This window comes from Brassica napus, chromosome C6, assembly GCF_020379485.1.
Source record: "Brassica napus cultivar Da-Ae chromosome C6, Da-Ae, whole genome shotgun sequence".
NCBI lineage: Eukaryota > Viridiplantae > Streptophyta > Magnoliopsida > Brassicales > Brassicaceae > Brassica > Brassica napus.
In genome coordinates, this window is record NC_063449.1 from 6,887,891 (window position 1) to 6,908,237 (window position 20,347).

The 20,347-nt window shown below is 36.3% G+C and overlaps 1 protein-coding gene across 1 annotated transcript; it reads left to right on the top strand.

Annotated features, from left to right (window-relative positions):
* Nucleotides 1–3,879: 3,879 nt before the first annotated feature.
* On the top strand, nt 3,880–7,602 carry LOC106406721 (hexokinase-3). Its single transcript, XM_013847445.3, has 10 exons — nt 3,880–3,942; nt 4,097–4,665; nt 5,350–5,500; nt 5,606–5,785; nt 6,070–6,144; nt 6,248–6,403; nt 6,484–6,582; nt 6,668–6,795; nt 6,927–7,005; nt 7,078–7,602. Exons 2-10 carry the CDS (start codon nt 4,394–4,396, stop codon nt 7,429–7,431), a joined length of 1,494 nt encoding a protein of 497 aa, XP_013702899.1. The 5' UTR covers nt 3,880–3,942; nt 4,097–4,393; the 3' UTR covers nt 7,432–7,602.
* Nucleotides 7,603–20,347: the final 12,745 nt, after the last annotated feature.

Below are 20,347 nucleotides of genomic sequence, written 5' to 3' on the forward strand. Positions count from 1 at the left end.
GCACAGACGCGATTCTTATTTGTGTTTATGTTGTAAACAAGGCTGATGAGTTACATTATCGTCAGCCTTGGGTGATAGGTGTCTAGGAGGAGATCAAACGCCTCATTAAGCGGGTGGAGGAGGCTGAGCAGGTGATCAAACGCCTGACTAAGCGGGTGGAGGAGGCTGAGCAGGTGATCACGGGGGTGCCAAATCTCAATAAACAGATTGAGACACTGGAGGTTAGTGAAGTCTACTTTTCACTATCTCATATTTGAATATTAACGTAGTAAATATTTTGTATAGTTTCATTGTTGTGTCTATTTGCATATTAAGTCACTAACAGTTTCATTGATGTTTTCATGTCTAGGAACATGTCACAATCCTCAGTGGGCAGGTTGATAACCTCACTGTGCAGGTCGCTGACTTGGAGAAGGTCTGCTTCGAATAAAAACCAAAGGTAAGAACTATAACTTAACTAGAACTTAAATTTGGTTGTTATGTGTTCGGTGGTTGCTGTGACTGAACTAGAACTTAAATTTTTAAAAAGCTAGATGAAACTAGACTGAACTAGAACTAGAACTAATTTTTTTTAAAAGCTAGACGAATCTAAACTGAAGTAGAACTAGAACTAAAATTTTTTAAAAGCTAGACGAAACTAAACTGAAGTAGAACTAGTTTTAACTTAGACTGAACTAGAACTTAATTTCTGTTAAATAACTATCATTAATTCCGTGTTGGTTGGTTGCTGTGATGAATGTTCGCGTTTTTCAACTGATTTGATGTGTAATGAATGCTTTCTGTGAACTAGTTGTTGTGTACTTAACTATAATGAATGTTTGGTAGTTAGAGTTTGTTTAATTGTTCTCTCCTGTCAACTTAAAAACTAGTTTAAAAACATAGCAAATCCACTTCTGAAAACACAAACCTACTTTAAAACACAGACCAAAACCAAAATAGATCATTTTTCCCTAAACTCTCCCGGGTTTGTTAACCTATTAACTTCCCAGAGCTGGCAACCAATAGACGTAGAGTCTTCTGAGTTTCCTAGGTTTAGTAGCCAGAGATCTGAAGATCTTAAACCGGTGGAAAGGAGAAAGTGGACACCAAAAGAAGACATTCTGCTCATCAGTGTTTGGTTGAACACCAGCAAGGATCCCATAGTGAGTAATGAGCAGAAGGCTGGAGCGTTTTGGAAGAGAATAGAGGAGTATTTCAATTCAAGCCCTCAGCTCAGTGGCGTAGCTCCTAGAGAGTGGAGTCAATGTAAGCAGAGGTGGGGAAGACTGAATGAGCAGGTGTGCAAGTTTGTGGGAAGCTATGAGGCCGCTTTGAAGGAGCAAGCTAGTGGCCAAAATGAGAATGATGTCATGAAGGCTGCCCATGACATCTTCTTAAATGACTATCAGGCCAAGTTCAGCCTTGAACATGCGTGGAGGGAACTTAGGTTTGATCAGAAATGGAGATCAAACTGTCTGTCCAGAGATGGTGTAAAGGACAAAAGGAAGGAAGCTGCGGGGATGGTGCCTGACGAGGAAGAGGTTAGGCCTCCTGGTGTTAAGGCTTGCAAAGCAGCCAAACGCAAGAAGCATGGGAAAGAAGCAGCTTTTGATCAACTACACAACATGCTTGTTGTGAAAGAGAACATAGGCAAACAGAAACTTCTTGATCGTCTCCTTGCCCGAAAAGATACACTCTCTGTTATATAAGTGTCTCTGAAGAACAAACTCGTTTCTGAAATGCTATGATCTGGTCAGTTTGGTAGACAAATTGTTTGCTTTATCTGTTATGATTTATCTGTTTATTTGCTTGTTCAGTAGACAATTTTGTAGAGAATTTGGTCAGTTGCTTGCTACCTTTACGATCATGTTTAGTTGCTTGTTTAGTTTAGTTGCTTGTGTTCTGTTTAGTTTGCTTTTCACGATTATGATATAAAATGTTTTCTTCCTTGTTTTGTCTTGCAGGTCACAGGTATACTGCGCTCTTCTGTTTTGGATTTCCAGGTCACGGGTTCACGGCAACTTCTTTCTCTCTGTTTCTGTCTGTTTGTTTCACGGAAAAGTGTAGAATTTTGTATCTACACTTCTATTTTCAATCACGGGTTATGTAAAACTATGTCGACTTCTTCTTTTTTAAAAACTTGTACTGATGCACTCTATCTATATAAACTATGTCTCTCTTTATTTCTCAAATGAAAAACAAACTCAACTTCTTAAAAGTGTCTCTCTACTTCTTCAAAGCACTAAAACGAATTGTCTCTCAACTTCTTTTTAAAATTGTCTATCTCTACCTTTATTTCCAACTTCAAAACCAGTCAACTTCTTCTTTTAAAACTTTTTCCAAACCAGTTAACCAAATTTCCAAACCTCTGCCTTTATTTCAAAACCACTTAACCAAATTTCCAAAAAAAAAACGATGTCTTCCTCATCGTCTAGTGGCGTAGATGAAATGTTAAACGAAGCTTTCGACGAAATGTTCGACCAGGAAATTGATTCCACCTTCGACTCAATAGTTGATGTTCAAGCCAACAAGCCGAACAGACGAGCTTATATCGAAAGAGATCGGGAACAAGGTCACAATATACTTTGGTACGACTATTTCAGGGAAAATCCTACATACCCAACGCAAATTTTTAGGCGGCGTTTTCGAATGAATAAGCCGTTGTTCCTTCGCATTGTCGATCGCCTAAGTAATGATGTTCCATACTTTAAGCAACGAAGAAATGCTCACGGAAGGTACGGGCTATCTGCACTTCAAAAGTGTACAGCAGCTATACGTATGCTGGCATATGGTCAATCGGGAGATACGTATGACGAATATCTCCGACTTGGTGAGAGTACTGCACTTTTATGTTTGGAAAATTTCACTAATGGGATAATACAATTGTTTGGAGATGAGTATCTAAGGAGACCTACACCGGAAGATCTTCAACGATTACTCGATGTTGGAGAGGTACGCGGGTTTCCAGGGATGATAGGTAGCATCGACTGTATGCATTGAGAGTGGAAAAACTGCCCAACGGCTTGGAGAGGGCAGTACACGCGTGGTTCAGCAAAGCCGACAATTGTCTTAGAGGCTGTGGCATCACATGATCTTTGGATATGACACGCATTTTTCGAATTACCAGGTACCCTCAACGATATTAATGTTCTTGATCGGTTACCAGTTTTTGATGACATTTTACAAGGTCGAGCTCCTAACATTAAATTCAAGGTCAACGGCCACAATTATCTTATCCCGTACTACCTTACCGACGGAATCTATCCGAAATGGTCAACATTTATCCAATCCATCCCACTTCCTTAAGGTCCTAAAGCAGAGCTGTTTGCTGAACGTCAAGAATCCGTCAGAAAAGATGTAGAACGTGTTTTTGGAGTATTGCAATCGAGGTTTGCAATAGTTAAAAACTTAGCTCGACTATGGGACAAGGAAAAAATAGGAAGGATTATGAGAACTTCTGTCATACTGCACAATATGATAGTAGAGAACTAACGACACAGATACACTCTGTATGATATATCTGACTTCGTAGCTGGAGAGTCAAGCAGAAGTTCCCAGGTTGATTTCTAGTACTCTACAGACACCCCATCCTATATCAGTAATATGCTTCCCATTCGCAATCAAATTCGAGATCAACAGATACATGATCGTTTGAAAGCTGATTTAGCTGAAAATATATGATAAAAGTTTGGTAATCTAGATGAATAATATTTGTATGTTCATGAATTCTCATTGTATTGAATAAATTTTTTAAAAAAATATTAAAAATATTTTTTTAAATTCCTAAAAACCTCATCTTTAGGTTCACCAATGAAAAAGCAAAATAGATACATGTTCATCACTATTCATAACCCCACTATAAATATATTAAAAAATTCCTAAGAACCCCAACACTAACGGGGATGCTCTAATTTCCCAAAAAGAAAACGAAACCGTGGAGTCGACATCCAAGAAGACGAGAAGGTAATATGTAATTACGCGAATATATTTTTATACACATGTATATATTTGTGTCTGTATATATAGATTCATCAATTCGCTTTGCAGCCCCTTTTCTCTCTCCTCTGCCTTTTCCATAAATCTCTCTCTCTCTCTCTCTCTCTATATTTATCGACAGTACTGGAAAGAAAACTCGAGTTCGAAATCGCCGGGGTGAAACCACGGTCGAAATCGTGACAGTTAGTTTAACGGTGTAGAGGTGTAACAGCTGAGCGAGAAAAGGCGGTAATAGAAGTTTCGAGAGAGACAAAAACATTAAAAAGTCGTTGATGATGTTGAAACGGAGTCGTTTTGTTTTGTCTGATGGGCGGTTGTCACTCCTCAAACTCTTTATTTGAGTAAGTAGGTGTCCTCTTAGGGTTTAAGACAAAGGAGAAGAAGAAAAAAGAAGGTAATTTGTTAGGTTGGTGTTGTGATGGGGAAGGTCGCGGTTGCGTTTGCGGCGGCTGCGGTTGTTGCCGCTTGTTCCGTGGCGGCGGTGATGGTGAGGAGGAGAGTAAAGAGTCGGAGGAAGTGGAGGAGTGTGGTGGAGATTTTGAAGGAGTTGGAGGAGGGTTGTGATACTCCGGTGGGGAGGTTGAGGCAAGTGGTGGATGCCATGGCCGTGGAGATGCACGCTGGATTGGCTTCTGAAGGTGGCTCCAAGCTTAAAATGCTCCTCACCTTCGTCCATGAGTTGCCCAAAGGGTAACATTTCTATTAACACTGACAGAGTAGTGTGTGAAGATGATATCTTGTTTACTTTTTTTCTCTATAGTGCATCATGATCCATGTCCCTTACATTTGGTAGATTTATGTGAAGTCGATTGCTTTGTTGCTTGATTGATTCTTAAAGTTCAATGTCTTGCTCTAGAATCTGAATAATGAGCTCATTCTTTGTCCTGGTGGCTCTAAAGGGTCTCGCCTTTGAGCTTAAGTTGGAGCCAAAGAATTAAACAAGTGTCGGTGGGTACCATTTTTAGGAAGCACAGATACTTTGATTCTGTTCTCTTTGTATTTTTGTATGTGAAGTTTACATTTACTATAAAATCTTGAAGGAGTTCTCCTTTTTTATCTCTTACCTTTACTTTGGTATCTTGTTCCTATCCACTAGATTGCTACTGTTCAAGGAAAAAAAAATGTACTAGCTTCTTCATATTGTAGCCATTTGATTCTCCCTTATATTGTTGCATGCGGCTCTTTTTAATGTTCCTAACCAATTTTTTTTACTAATCTTCCACAATTTATCTTATCTGAATCTGATTATGTAACTAAGTGTACTTAGTGAGATGTATTTCAAAGTGTTTGGTTTATACTTAGTTAGATTCCTATATTTACTACATCAAACGTAGCATTTGTGTGTACGATATGCACTGACTGCTTTTATTTCAGGACGGAGAAAGGAACTTATTATGCACTTCACCTTGGAGGCACTTATTTTAGGATTTTAAGGGTCCATCTGGGTGGCGAAAGGTCGTATCTAGATGTTCAAGATGTTGAACGACATCCCATACCTTCACATTTGATGAATAGCACCAGCGAGGTGACTCTTTATTTCTTTTTATTCTCACCAGTCCTTGCTTGTTTTATATAATGCAAATTGCTTAATCTAGTATCTGTTTTTTTTTTTCTGTTCACATGATTGCAGGTTCTTTTTAACTTTCTCGCCTTTTCCTTGGAAAGATTCATCGAAAAAGAAGGAGACGGGTCTAGTTCACAAGGTGTTAAAAGGGAACTTGCATTTACGTTTTCGTTCCCTGTCAAGCATAGTTCTATATCTTCAGGAGTTCTAATCAAATGGACCAAAGGTTTTGAGATTAGTGAAATGGTTAGTGAAATGATACTTACATCACTTCTTAGATTCTCTGCAACCCATGGCTTGGTTTTTAGATATTGCCTCTTAGTCATTAGCACTAACTTGATGAACATGTTATATGATTTCCTAAAATAACTCTTGGTTTAACATGAGTGGATGACCTTGACCTTAACCATTAGTTGTGTTATTATATTGTGACACTGTAATCGATCTCTTGATATATTGTGGGAGTTTAACATTTTTCAGAGTCAACAGTTAAATTTTATTTGTTAACATGCAAATCCTTATTGTTATAGGTTGGGAGAGACATAGCTGAATGTCTACAAGTAGCGCTGAACACAAGAGGCCTTGATATGCATGTTGCAGCTCTTGTAAGTGCTTTGTCACAACATTTTGACGCCTTAGCTGAACTTATAGAAAAATATCATGAAACGATTCTTAGTTTTAAATGGAGTTTTCTTCTTTTTTGAGCAGGTGAATGATACTGTCGGAGCCTTGTCACTTGGATACTATCATGACCCAGATACAGTTGTTGCGGTTGTATTTGGAACAGGTAGTAATGCATGTTACTTGGAACGAACTGATGCCATAATCAAGTCTCAGGGTCTGCTTACAACTTCTGGAAGCATGGTACTAGAAATCATTTCATGTTATCATGCTTTAAATCCCAGAGAAATGAATGTAAAGATTTATTCATTATTATGTTTTAGGTAGTTAATATGGAATGGGGAAATTTTTGGTCCTCACACCTGCCAAGGACTTCATATGACATTGACTTGGATGCAGAGAGTTCAAATTCAAATGATATGGTAATCTATATTTAACTTCCTTTGTTCTTCTATCTGGTATTGCATCATGAGTTAGTACTAGATGATTAAGATCTTTCTTATGTAGGGATTTGAGAAGATGATAGCAGGAATGTATCTGGGAGACATTGTTCGAAGAGTTATTCTTCGCATGTCACAAGAATCTGATATCTTTGGACCTTCCTCTTCTTTGTTATCTGAGCCTTACGTTCTAAGGTACATTTCTCTTGCTAGAGTTTTGAATTGTTGTCTAATAATTTGATGCTTGATCTCACATCATGTATCTTCCAACTATCTAACTAGCAATGCGTTAGTTGATTGTAACTGTATCTACTTCAATCTCTCAGAACAAATCTAGTCTCTGCCATGCATGAAGATGACACACCTGAGTTGCAGGAAGTAGCAAGAATCTTGAAAGACTTGGGGGTAATCTCACTATCATTGAACTTGTTATGGAACCTGAGGAAGCTTAACTTGCAATGTAAAATGAACAAACAGGTGTCAGAAGTACCATTGAAGGTGAGAAAACTAGTGGTGAAAGTATGCGACGTGGTGACACGAAGAGCGGGGAGGCTAGCGGCAGCGGGGATAGCAGGGATCTTGAAGAAGATAGGCAGAGATGGAAGCGGAGGAATCACAAGCGGGAGAAGCAGAAGCGAGACCCAAATGCAGAGAAGAACAGTGGTTGCAGTAGAAGGAGGTTTGTACATGAACTACACCATGTTTAGAGAATACATGGAAGAAGCTCTGGTCGAGATTTTAGGAGAAGAAGTGAGTCAGTACGTGGTCGTTAAAGCCATGGAAGATGGTTCTAGCATTGGCTCTGCTCTTCTCGTTGCTTCTTCACAGTGATTGATGAATGAGTGAGTATCAATGTTTATATAGTTGGTTTCTGCGTCTGTGTGTAAAATGTATTTATTCAATATTTGTTTGTTGTTAATTATTTATTGTTATATAGACGCATATAATATAGCTTCTGTGTAAATGATTAGGAAGGTATTATGATCGGAGTATTCTTTGTTTCTTCTAATTCTTATCATGTTTATGGGAAAATAGGTAAATGGTTCAAGTTTGTAGACTATGTAAAAAGGTGATGATGATAAATAGAAATTTCACCTTCTATTTGCTTTTTTCCTTTCTTTTGATTTTTATTGCCAAAAACTACTAAAGAAAATCGTAATCAGCAGCTAACAAACTTGGAATCAATGAGCTTCCAAGAGAAAAATCTAAGCCACGTAAAACGAGCATTTTTGCAAAGAAATCGGCGAGGAGAGAATAAAATAAAGCGAGAAGTCTAAACATTTAGAGCGAAAGTTGGAAAATTTGATCAAACTCTGTTAGTTCGGATTTTTAAATCCATTAAAATACAACAACCAATAACTCCTACTAATTTTAAATCTGGCAATTCTTTGTTCTCTCTTTTATTCAATCTCTTCACATTTGATAAGTAAAGAAAACTCCTTAATGGTTGTCTTATCCCATTAACCCATTAGATAAATGTGGGTTGGTGGCTGAGATGACAATGTGGTGGACCTTTAACATTTCCCTTGTCTAGATTCAAGATGTTCATGGTGGTGTTGTGGCATGTGATTCATATCCCACATCTATCTTCACTTTTCTAATGAGTGAAGATTCAATAGAGCGCTTAAGCTTTACAATTTCCTAGTATTATGGCCCCTGCTATACAAGAACAAAATTATTTTCAAATTAAAGACGAAGATGTAACATTAATTATACATCTATATAAAAGAATACAAACATTCAGGGGCGGACTAACGTTGGCTATAGGGATCACTTGACACCACAAATATGTCAAAAGGGAAATTTGTAAGCTGTGGTTAATAATCCAAAGCAGCTTATTTGGTTGAAGTGGATACCAGTGAACCCTTAGAAAACAGGATCGAATCCACCATGCGAACTTTTTATTATATTTTGACCCCTCAAAACAAAATTCTTGGATTCGCCACTGCATACATTAGAAAATTGAAGACCTAATTCTACTTTTACATAGGGGTCTGGTTTGATCCTCAATGGAATGTGCCTTTGTGTGACCTAATATCAATAGGTTCATTCTACTTTTAGATATGGCTCTAACCAATCACGAGTGCACGAAACACCGAGGTAGTATCTAGAGAGCAATCTCAAAATAATTAAAGATTTTTAAACAAAAAATGCATTACACAAACTACTTGAAAGCAAAACTTTTTTTTTCTTTGTTGAATTTGTAGAAAAATAATTGTCAATGGTCTATAATCAAGATCAAAGCAATGCAAATAGTAAAACAATACAAAGCATTGGATTGTTGACGCAGATAAAAAAATATAGATGAAACAAATAATACAAATCAAACCGAATAAATGCAAATAAAAGTATATTATACAGAACAAATGTATATCTAACTTATCAAACAAATTTCCCGAATTGTATCTGATCGCATGCTGAAAAAGTAAAATTAATGTAAGTTAAATATCTAAAATAAAAATATAAGTTATAATTTTTTTTTAAAAATGCATCCATGTATTATAATATACTAGGGGCATTGCTCCTGGGCAAGCGCGGAGTTGTGGACAGAGTTTTTGTTTCATCTCAATATTTGTTAGGATTATTGTAGTTGTGAATTTTGCGTTTTGAGTTCTTTTTCAAGTTTTTTTTTATTGTTATAGGGTTAGAGTTGTGATAATGAATTGTGTATGCATTGTTCTCCACTATGAAGTACTAAACTGTGTTAATAACGTGATTAATATAGTTCGTGGTGTTATTTGCTGTGTCACTGAGACTTATTGTTTGTTTATCTTTTTAATTTGTTTCTTGCACTATTAAGAGTACATTAATTATATTAAAGTTGTTGAGAGTACCTTTTGTTTCTGAATATTTTTTCTCCAGTTTAGCTGTGTAAGTTTTGTGTATTAAGTAATAATTATGTTTGTTATATGTTTCTTTTTTATTTTTAAATTTGTTGCTCTTACCGGACCTTTAAAACAAATACATGAAGACTTGTAGAAATAACTATAAAATGAGAAACAGTTCTGAGTATTTGGGCCTTAATGAGTTTTAAACGAATTTATGTATTTCTCATAAGAAGACAATAACATTGACCTGTTGATATTGGACATGTAAGCTGTTTTTATAAGACAAGAGGAGTGAGCAGGTGGAGATGTTGTTGCCGCCTTTGTGTCTGTCGGGATTTTATCTTGTATCTTCTGGTTTGGTTGTGTTTGTTTCTCTTTTATTTGATGGGTACTATGTAAACAAAAATCATTGTTAGTTGTATTTATCAGAGTTCGTAATTTACTATGTTTTTTTTGTTTAGACAATTTCACTGATCTTGGTTGTCGTCTTCGTCTTCTTCTTTGCGAAAGTAAGTTTGTAAATTGTTAAATAGTTGGCCGTGTAGTTTGTATTTGTTTAGCTGACTCGATGTATGTGTCGTTGAGTTTTAGTTGAGGTGATTGATTTGGTATATTTGTTTTGAAGTTTATTTCTAAGATTAGACAAAAAAGAGAGGTGATCATTAATGATTTGTCTTTTTTGGAATTCTAGTTTTTGGTGTTTTGATTGTTTGGGATGTTGTGGTTTCTTTTAAGCTGTAAAATAAAGGTTTGTGTAAAATTAGTTTGATAAGTAAGGGAGATAAATAGACGACCACATATTTTGGGTATGAAATATTTTTGATTATTGATGTTAGCACAATATAGATAATAATATAAAGGGAATTGTGTGTTGATTGTTTCTTACGGACCAATGAGGAGACAGATAAAGACTCGGGTTGTTTCTTTGGTAAGGTCAGAGCCCTGGACAGAACGGATTTGCCCAACCACATCTGCGAGTTTAAATATCAGTTATGATATCGAAACATAATATAAACTCAGATGCAATATGATAATATACCTAGGAGTTCTAGGTTTGTGTTCACAATCACTTGGAAATTGTCGAACAATCTAATTATGTCTGGAGATAGATCTTAGGAACATCCGTGATGACTTCATCAATAATAGTTGGTGAGATGAAACGAATGAGGAATGAATGATCAGCTATCTTGTACATGCTTATCAACCTCAAAACGATCGACTTACACAATGGAACCGGCTTTCAAAGATGACATGTAATGATTAGCACGTCCGGCGGGAATAAACTCATGAATCACAGAATCTGCAAATAATATTATTCAATAAAGAATCAGGAAATCAATTAAAAACAATTTATATTATTTTCCTTCCCTAGGTCCGGCCCACAGAGAAAGCCGAAGAAGCAAGGGTTTCCGACATTCATAAATATATATTAGTTTCGGTCATCAATGTACAAAGTATCCTTTAGTTTAGTGGTATAAATGTTGGTGTTTATATCTCAATAACTCGGGTTCGAACCATGGACTTGACATTTTTTCACACTTTTTAAAAGTGGGATCCACAAAATGCTGACGCGGCGCGCTGAGGAGAGACCAAAAACTCAATCATTATATTATAGATTTTTTTAGAACAAATAAAAACTCTTATTATGAGAGAATTTGGTTTGGTTTGAAAATGAATGAAATGAGTTAAGTAAAACTATTTTGAACAATTAATAGGAAAAAAAATCAAATTTACATGCATTATTGTCATTGGTTTTCAGTATTCTCTGAGCACGTTTTTTTCTTTCACTGCAGATTAAAAAATTAATGCATAGTTTTAATTTATATGCAGATTTTTATTATTTTATAATTCATTTTTGTTCTACAATTAATAGAATGAATGGTAAATAAATATAGAGCTATCTACATACCATGAATGACATCTCTATTCGAAGTCTTAAAAGAACAAACATATAATCAAATAGTAATGATCTCATAGGTTGAATCAAAGACCATCCCACAACCTTGCACCCAAAAATATGATTATGTAGGTAGAATCACTGGTTTTCAACACGCGATCAATCTATAAAACAAAACTAAGCATAACATATCAACAAACTAAGCAAAATATAAGTAAAAATAAAACTAAACATAAACGCAAAATAAGTAAAAAATAAGAACTTTGGACGGTGCGCTTAAAAATTTGTCACAATCATTTTAACTCATTTATTTAAGCTACAAAGCATAAATTTTATTATGTTATTTTTCTGATATTTAAAGTTAACTGCTTCATAGTAATACCATTACTATACCAACGTTGAAGGGGAATAATACTGTAACTTTAAACATATACAATTTTATATGTATATTCTATTTTTTTCTCAAACTTATATAGTTCAAAAACATATATCTATATTCAATTTTAAGCATTCTCAATATATTCATGCTCTCATTGATGACCAATAACATGATAGAATGGCTTAGTTTAATGGATGGACCAATAACATGAAAGAAATATTACAACCCTAGCTGATCATGCCGAGAGCGTAGGAATGGGGCGGCAAAATCATCAACTCACAGAGTTTCAGCCGACATACGATAACACAAATGATATGTCATTTATTCGATGAAGGTTTTGGGTAAAGCAGCTATTTCCGCAACCTGGAATTTGTTGAATACAACAATAGTCTCCGGCCTATCCAAAAAATGAAGAGAATGACAACAAATCCAAAATGTTACAACCTCCATGATTTTAATACAGAAGAATGGAAGACTCATTTCTTCTTCGGAGGGCCATGATTTAAGCATGCGGATTCCTGGGCTGTTCCTTCTGCATTGAGATTAAGTTTTTTTTTTTATATTACTTAAATTTTATGCTATTGTTTAGTATTATCTATCTATGTTTAAACTATGTTGTAAAAAATACGTTTAGTTGGGCGAATGAGTGGTTTTTGCATTATATGTTTGTCTGTCTTAGTAATTTTCATTTCATAAGAAATACAATTTTTTCTAAGTGAGACTAAAGAATGAAACAATCCAGTTAAATTCCAACTAAACAAAGCAAAAATACTTTTTGATATATTCTGTTCAAAAACATCGTACAAGAGAACAATGTAAAGTAGAGTAGTTCCCAGTGATCTAATTTCCTAATCATCTGATAACTAACACAATTATCATTTATTTACAAAATATTTCATATTCCATAAATAATGCCTAATAACTTGGTTCTCAATCTACAGTAGTTGCTCTAATACAAGACCAAATGCAACATCATGATTACAAAAATCACATACAAAATGGAATTAACTCTTGGAAGTGATTTGTTTATACGTCATCACATGATCATTCCCAACAAAAATGATATCGCTTAATGAAAAATATGACATGATATCACTTAATTGTGATATGTACACTTTCTTTTATAAACATTCATATTTTTAGAAAGATTTTTGAAATATGGTAATGACTAAATTTTTTTATATCACAATTAATATAAATTACAACATATTGTAATTTTCTTTATAAAGGTTCAGATTTTTTTGACAAAATTTTGAAATAAGGTAATAACTAATAATAACTCTTATATCACTATATTAATAACATTCCATTATAAAATGTCATTTCCCAACAATGTTTTTTTGAAATATGGTAAATGGAACTAACTCTTTAAGCAAATTAATTGTACACTTCTTCCTCGCTGAATCTATTACCAAAAACATTGAGAAAGAACACTAGAAAAAGTCACCTTTTAAACATAATACGAAGAACAAGATAATTCATTCTTAAATCGCAAATTCTAAGACAAATTAAGATAAGTTTCTATCGATCGTGGCCCTCGTGGGCACAACAACATTTTCCACTAGGGTTTGGATTACATGTTCCATAGTCGTACCCAGATACTATACAGTCATAGATAAATTCATAAAGTCCGTACTTTCCTGGAACACATTGAGTTTGGCAATTTGGGGGCTCTGCACATATACAACACACAATCGAAATATAATCCTGCATATACAATGTCCAAACAGCAGTTTTAAAAACAACTTAAGAATACGTATGATCACTACAAGAAAACATAATCTTAACGAGGGCGGTTTTCCTCGGTAATTCGTCGTAAAAGAGGCTTTACGACGAATTAGCGAGAAAACGCGTTTGCTCGTTACACGTCTGTCGTAACACATATTTTCCCGCTAATTCGTCGTAACTTAGCGAGAAATATATTTCGTCGTAAAGACGAAATAGGACGATTCGTCGTAAAGACCACGTCAATATTCCACGTAAGGACGTCGCTATAATACCTCGTAAATACCTCGAAAATAGTTCCTCGTAACCTACACGTAAATACCTTGAAAGAGTTTCCTCGCAAAATACACGTAAAACGAGCATTTTTGCAAAGAAATCGGCGAGGAGAGAATAAAATAAAGCGAGAAGTCTAAACATTTAGAGCGAAAGTTGGAAAATTTGATCAAACTCTGTTAGTTCGGATTTTTAAATCCATTAAAATACAACAACCAATAACTCCTACTAATTTTAAATCTGGCAATTCTTTGTTCTCTCTTTTATTCAATCTCTTCACATTTGATAAGTAAAGAAAACTCCTTAATGGTTGTCTTATCCCATTAACCCATTAGATAAATGTGGGTTGGTGGCTGAGATGACAATGTGGTGGACCTTTAACATTTCCCTTGTCTAGATTCAAGATGTTCATGGTGGTGTTGTGGCATGTGATTCATATCCCACATCTATCTTCACTTTTCTAATGAGTGAAGATTCAATAGAGCGCTTAAGCTTTATAATTTCCTAGTATTATGGCCCCTGCTATACAAGAACAAAATTATTTTCATGTAACTGTTATAAATCATGGAGTGGATTGCCATTAACTAGGCCCGGACCGAGACCGGCCCAATACCTAGAAGATGGAGAGATGGCCGAAGCCTAGAGAGAGGAGAGAGAGAGCCGACTTCAGGAGAGAGAAAAGCGGCCACAAAGCTTGGAGAAAAATAAACTCTTTCCTTTTCCTAGTAGATGTAATCTTTCCATTATTATGTATTAGTAGTTTTCATAATCCTAGTATGTTTAGGTTTTGGATACTTTCAATTTATCTTCATCTTGTAATCCTTATATAAATGAATCCCCTTGATCATTAATAATAACACAGAAATATTCAGTCTCAAAACTCTCTATTTACAACACGTTATCAGCACGATAGACTCCAAAATCCTGAAACAAAACCTAACCCAAAATCCGTCACACATAAACCCTAAATCAGGCGCAACTTAAAATCGATCTATCTCTCAAACCCTGAGGAACCAGACAACGAGCCACATATCAAATTGAAGCTCTTGACGAGACAAATCGATCAGCGCAAACCGTTCGTCGATCCGATCTCAGACGCGCCCACACTCGCAGAAACAATACTCGGCGCCGTCTTGGTCTTTTGGAACCCTAATCCCGAAGAACCCTAAATTGTTTTTGCTTACATTCCGGCTTGATATTCCGGCTTGCAAACTCCGATCAAGCTCAACTCCGATCAAGCTCAGCTTCAGACATTCACTGTCCGTGATCAACGTCCTCAAGCCTCAGCTCAGCTTGCGTCCAGCTCAGACCAAATCCCCGACCAGACGCAACTGTCCGCGAAAGGAAACAAGCTCGCGATACCTCTCGGCAACGCGACCCGATAGGAGCCATCCCGTGTCCGTTCGTCTCAGCTCGTCTCTGATCTTTGGTGGTCCGGTTCAGACCTGCAAACAAAGGTAATCCTAATTCTGAGAACATGAATCGAACCTGGTTGTTTTGTAAAAATTGAAACCCTAAAATCAGAACTCTAAAAATGAAAGCCATAGGAAAAATAGATCAAATCCTAAAGAGTAAATCGGAGCTCGAATAAGTCCGATCTCCTAAACCATAATTCGAGATTGATCCATTGATCAATTAAAATCAAAGTCTTAATGATTTTGAATCTCAAATCAAATTCCCTTGATCAAAGATCAAAGTTTCGAAAACCCTAAAACCCTAAATTGGAAAATAGGTTTTAATTGTTTGATTTGAAACTTGATTGTTTTATTTGATCACCTAGAATTGATTAAGATTATTTGCATACATATGAATCTGAATCTTGTTTAAACTAAAACCCTAATCTCGAATTTTAAAATTCCTAAAGGCCTTGAAACCTTAAATCTCTCATTACTTAAAACTTGAAAGATTAATTTAAAAGAATTTACATATTGAATGAGAGTTAGGTTGCTAGATTATTTAATTCTAAAACCTAATAGATATGCAACTAAGAAATATGATTGAATGCATCTAGATCCCGTTTTGTATATGGCCGTGTGGCCTAATACATTGTTCATACTTGCGGCCTTGTGCCCTTGATTGATTAAAAGCTGTGTGGCTTAGTGCATATCAAAGTGACCGTGTGGCCTAGTATCCGGATGGTTATATAAACCGGATTGCATCATGAACCAATCTTTAGGATTGCTGTATCACACCAAGATGGCCGTGAGGCCTAAGCATCACAATACTTGACCGTGTGGTCCAAGTATCATAGAGAGACTTATGAAATCATATGCACTGATTATTTTGAATTGGTTGCATTCTAAATCAATGAATTGATTGATAATATGATTTTGGATTCCGAGATTTAAACCCATGGATTATGCCATTCTAAATCTCTCTTGAGATAATTATCTAGAACTGGAAATGAACACTTCAATTGCCCTGAAGTCTAAAGGACTCGGGAAATGTATCATTAAAAGAAATGATGAAACTAAAAGTGAAAAGTTAAGAACCATTACAATAATGCGCCATCATCTCACTAAGGAACTGAGAAATCAGTATCTACATATTGAGAATCCTCGTGACCTTTGGACAAAATTAAAGTCCAGATACACTATGGTATTATTACCAAAGGTCAAACATGAATGGATGAGTCTCAGATTCCAAGACTTTGAGACAGTGGCCGAGTTTCACTTTACCTTGTCCTGGGTCGTGTACCAACTGAGATTATGTGGAGAAGAGGTAACATATAATGATTGTCTATTCAAGACATACTCCACATTCCATCCAGAAGATTTGTTGTCAAAACATATCTACATAGAAAGAGGTTTTACCACTTACAATGACCTGATCTCTTGCCTAACGGTGATTGAGAATGACAAGGTACTAAAGAAAAGCAGTGAGATGAAATATCCTGAGGAAATGGATCAAGATGAATCCAAGGCAGCCGTGTCCAATGCAATAGATGGACAGACCGGCTTATCTATTTAACTAAAAAAGATCCCGACATGATAATTTTATTTTAAGTCTTTGTTTTGTGATTTGCTTTTAACCTACTTGATGGTTCACGATTTTTATATATATATATATATATAAAGTTTGTTTTGACTTCATTATGTCTTGCCTGATCTTACTTGAACATATAAATGATTTTAAAGAGTTGCCTAAAGGGCATAAAACCAAGTAAGAAATCATGAATGAGTATAGTAAGCATAGTAAAGAAACTATGGCTAAGGCATTGCCTTAAAAGGCATTATACACACCCAAAAGAACATGTGACCCATTGAAGTTATAATGTATGGTTTCCAAGTAGAAACAATTGGTAAGGAAGGAAACAAGTTCCTTTAGATTTTAAGAAGAAAAAAGCCTAAGACCTTGAAAGAAAGTGGTCGAGACTATACCTATGATCTCTACTGATTTAAAACTATGTTATAAGATCAGTATGATAAGAGGCAAGAGAAGTGGTGACTATACTGATATACACCACGGAATCTTACACTATATGGCATGATAGGATTAGCCATCCTAATCTAGAACTTGATGCAAAGATTAAAAAGGCACAGAGTTATCCCGTAAAAGATCTCACGTTGTGAAACATGTACACAAAGGGAAACTCATTAGGCTTAATTGTCCCAAGCACCACGACCTTATAGTATGGCCATGAGGGGGAGAGAGGATAAACCCATGATCAATACTACAAGTTCGTGTACCACTATGGTCTAAGACCATGTTATATGGCTCGGTCATTACTCGGCCATAAAGGACCATTCCTCAGTCGTAGAGTCCATGATACAAACGGCCAACCCAAATAGGCCATTACCCGGCTAAAGAGACCATGAGAATAAACGGCTCGGCCGTGACTTGGTCGTGACTTGGCCGCATAGTGCAGGCTTGGCCGCACACAATCCATTACCTATAAAGGTTCGGCCAAATAAGCCATTACCTATAAAGGTTCGGCCATGTAAGCCATTATCTATAAGACTAAGATTCTAAAGTCTATAAGCTTGGAGACATGATGTTTTACATGTATAGAATGATAATATGATCATATGCATCAGGCCATATAAGTGAGCATAGATATTTCCATCTCAGATTGAATACGGGTCATAAAACCAGACATACACCATCTTAAGAGATTTTGAATAAACCACCACATACATATATGTGCCGTCTAAGATGGAACCTCAGAAGAGGATTGGGAATATATAAGAATAGGACTTTCTCCACGAATTCAAAGAGACCGTGAGCCAAAACATGGGTGATCAAATAATGGCCAGGTACGGGTTGCATGACCAAATCCATCTATCCAACATCATAAGAAGAAAGATTATAAGCTGGATAAAAAATGTTAAAAGTACGAAATGGTTTTAACCATCATTGTCTTGGCAAAGATCCTCAGACTAGAGATTATAATTTAAGACGTCCAAAGAAAGATTATATAAAGCTAGCTAATTGAGAAGCTAATCGAAATGCCAGACACTGACCCGAGAAATGACTAACCAGCTTAGCACCAAATGAATGTCCTAGAAGAGACATAGTCAAGTTGCTATATAGTCTATACAAGATAGACCAAGTGTTCCATAAGATAAAGGAATTTCAGATAGAAAAGATTGGTGCATAGAATACAGATCCGAGATTATAAGAGAAACCATACCAGACATTGAGAAAAGGCTGCACAACTACACATCTAAGATACCAAACCATGTAGTCTTGGGACGCCAAGCTACTAGGTAATAAAGGTCCTGTATAATAAGATCTCAAATCTATAGATCATGTCTGGAACATAATGGAACCACATGAAAGTGTTGACACACACACACATTTGTATAAAGATACATAAAGTTATAGCACTTGAACATAAAGAGATGAACGAGGATCATGAACCCACGAAAGAGTACTCATACAATCATAAAAGATCACAGAGATTAGAAAAGATAAAACGTGGAGGTTCAAAGTATCTAAAAGAGAGATGAGCGTATTGGCCATATACATATACAAAAACGCCATCTGATAAAACCAGTGAAATAAATGGATCTTGTGAGATAAATAAACCGTGAGAGATGTACATGATGTAAGAGTGTTCATGTCTTCCTACTTAACAACATTAGATCATAGCTTTCTACACAAGGTACTCACAGAGATCAAAGGAACAAATTATAAGGAGATAAACTCCTATGTGGTGGATGCTGCTACAGATTTTCGAAATTGAAAATGGTCTGGTCATAAGAAAAAAATTAGATACAAATGATGTAGTAAGCAGCATATGGATCACTGGATAAGATGAAAGAACAGCTTCGTTCCTAAGCTGATTCATGGACTGAAACATAAAGCAGCTGCATATAGTATGTAAAAGAAATTGATCACGCATGATCATTGATCTTGGAGTTGTATAAAAGACAATCCAATACAGTCCATATATTTGAAATTCCTTGTGATTATACTAAACCTTAAAGAGGTTAGTAGGCATAGAGTAAATCTATGTGGGTGTCCGACCAAAAGCATCCGGCCCCGACCCTTCAAACTAAAGATGTCCGACTCTGTCCATCTAAGGGCGTCCAGCTCTTCAGCAAAGAACGTCTGGCTCTTCGACTAGACGCGTCCGGCTTTTAAGACTAAAAGGCGTCTAGCCCTTTCGTTTTGATCACGGGCTAGTAGAGACAAAAGATCAACCGGATACAAATGTATTGTAGTCCATAAGCTTGTGAGAGCCGAGATCTATGACCTAATAATATATATTTCAGTGTGTGATATAATCCACAGCAACAGAGGTCATGAGACACCATCAAGAGATGGATAAATGACTACAATGTCCGAGATAGATATGGTACTGCCTAAGGCAAAGAAATCGATGTACACATCCATGAGAGTGTTCGGCCGCAGAGCCATAATAAGAGATTATAAACTCACAACAATGATCATTGATCTTGAACACTCATGAGACAAGTAGTGGACATGTATAGACGAGGTCTATGACCCAGACATGGATCGGCCAGATCGAGTCACAGGTTCATGATAACCACGTCTAGTACATTGTCCATAAGAACTTAGTTTGTTCGATCAAAGTAAAGAGTTAACAGTAGACGATCACGTCTACACTATGGACACATGCAAACATGATTTGCAAAGATCCAATAGTGATCCCCGAGAACAATGTGGTTCACATTGTTTAGCACACATGCTTTACCGGGACACTCAATGTCAAAGGACATGAGAAACGACCTAAGAAGTCAAAGTGGTCTAATTACGGTTCAGTAATGAAACTGACTGATTACTCCCATCCTGTACATACATGAAATATCACGCACCAAGATGCGTAGAATGTAGGTTCACATCAGGGGGAGTAGTGCGTGTTGTACTCTTTTTCCTTCATCATGGTTTTGTCCTACTGGGTTTTCCTGATAAGGTTTTAATGAGGCAACATGAAGCGTACTACAAATCCTGTATGGTTATGGCATCCAAGGGGGAGTGTTATAAATCATGGAGTGGATTGCCATTAACCAGGCCCGGACCGAGACCGGCCCAAATACCTAGAAGATGGAGAGATGGCCGAAGCCTAGAGAGAGGAGAGAGAGAGCCGACTTCAGGAGAGAGAAAGACGGCCACAAAGCTTGGAGAAAAGGAAACCCTTTCCTTTTCCTAGTAGATGTAATCTTTCCATTATTATGT

Coding starts and splice junctions, on each gene's coding strand:
- LOC106406721 (XM_013847445.3), top strand. CDS start 4,394: ATGGGGAAGGTCGCGGTTGCGTTTGCGGCGGCTGCGGTTGTTGCCGCT. Junction 6,145..6,247: donor ATATGCATGTTGCAGCTCTT/GTAAGTGCTTTG, acceptor TTTTTTGAGCAG/GTGAATGATACTGTCGGAGC. Junction 6,796..6,926: donor TCTGAGCCTTACGTTCTAAG/GTACATTTCTCT, acceptor TCAATCTCTCAG/AACAAATCTAGTCTCTGCCA.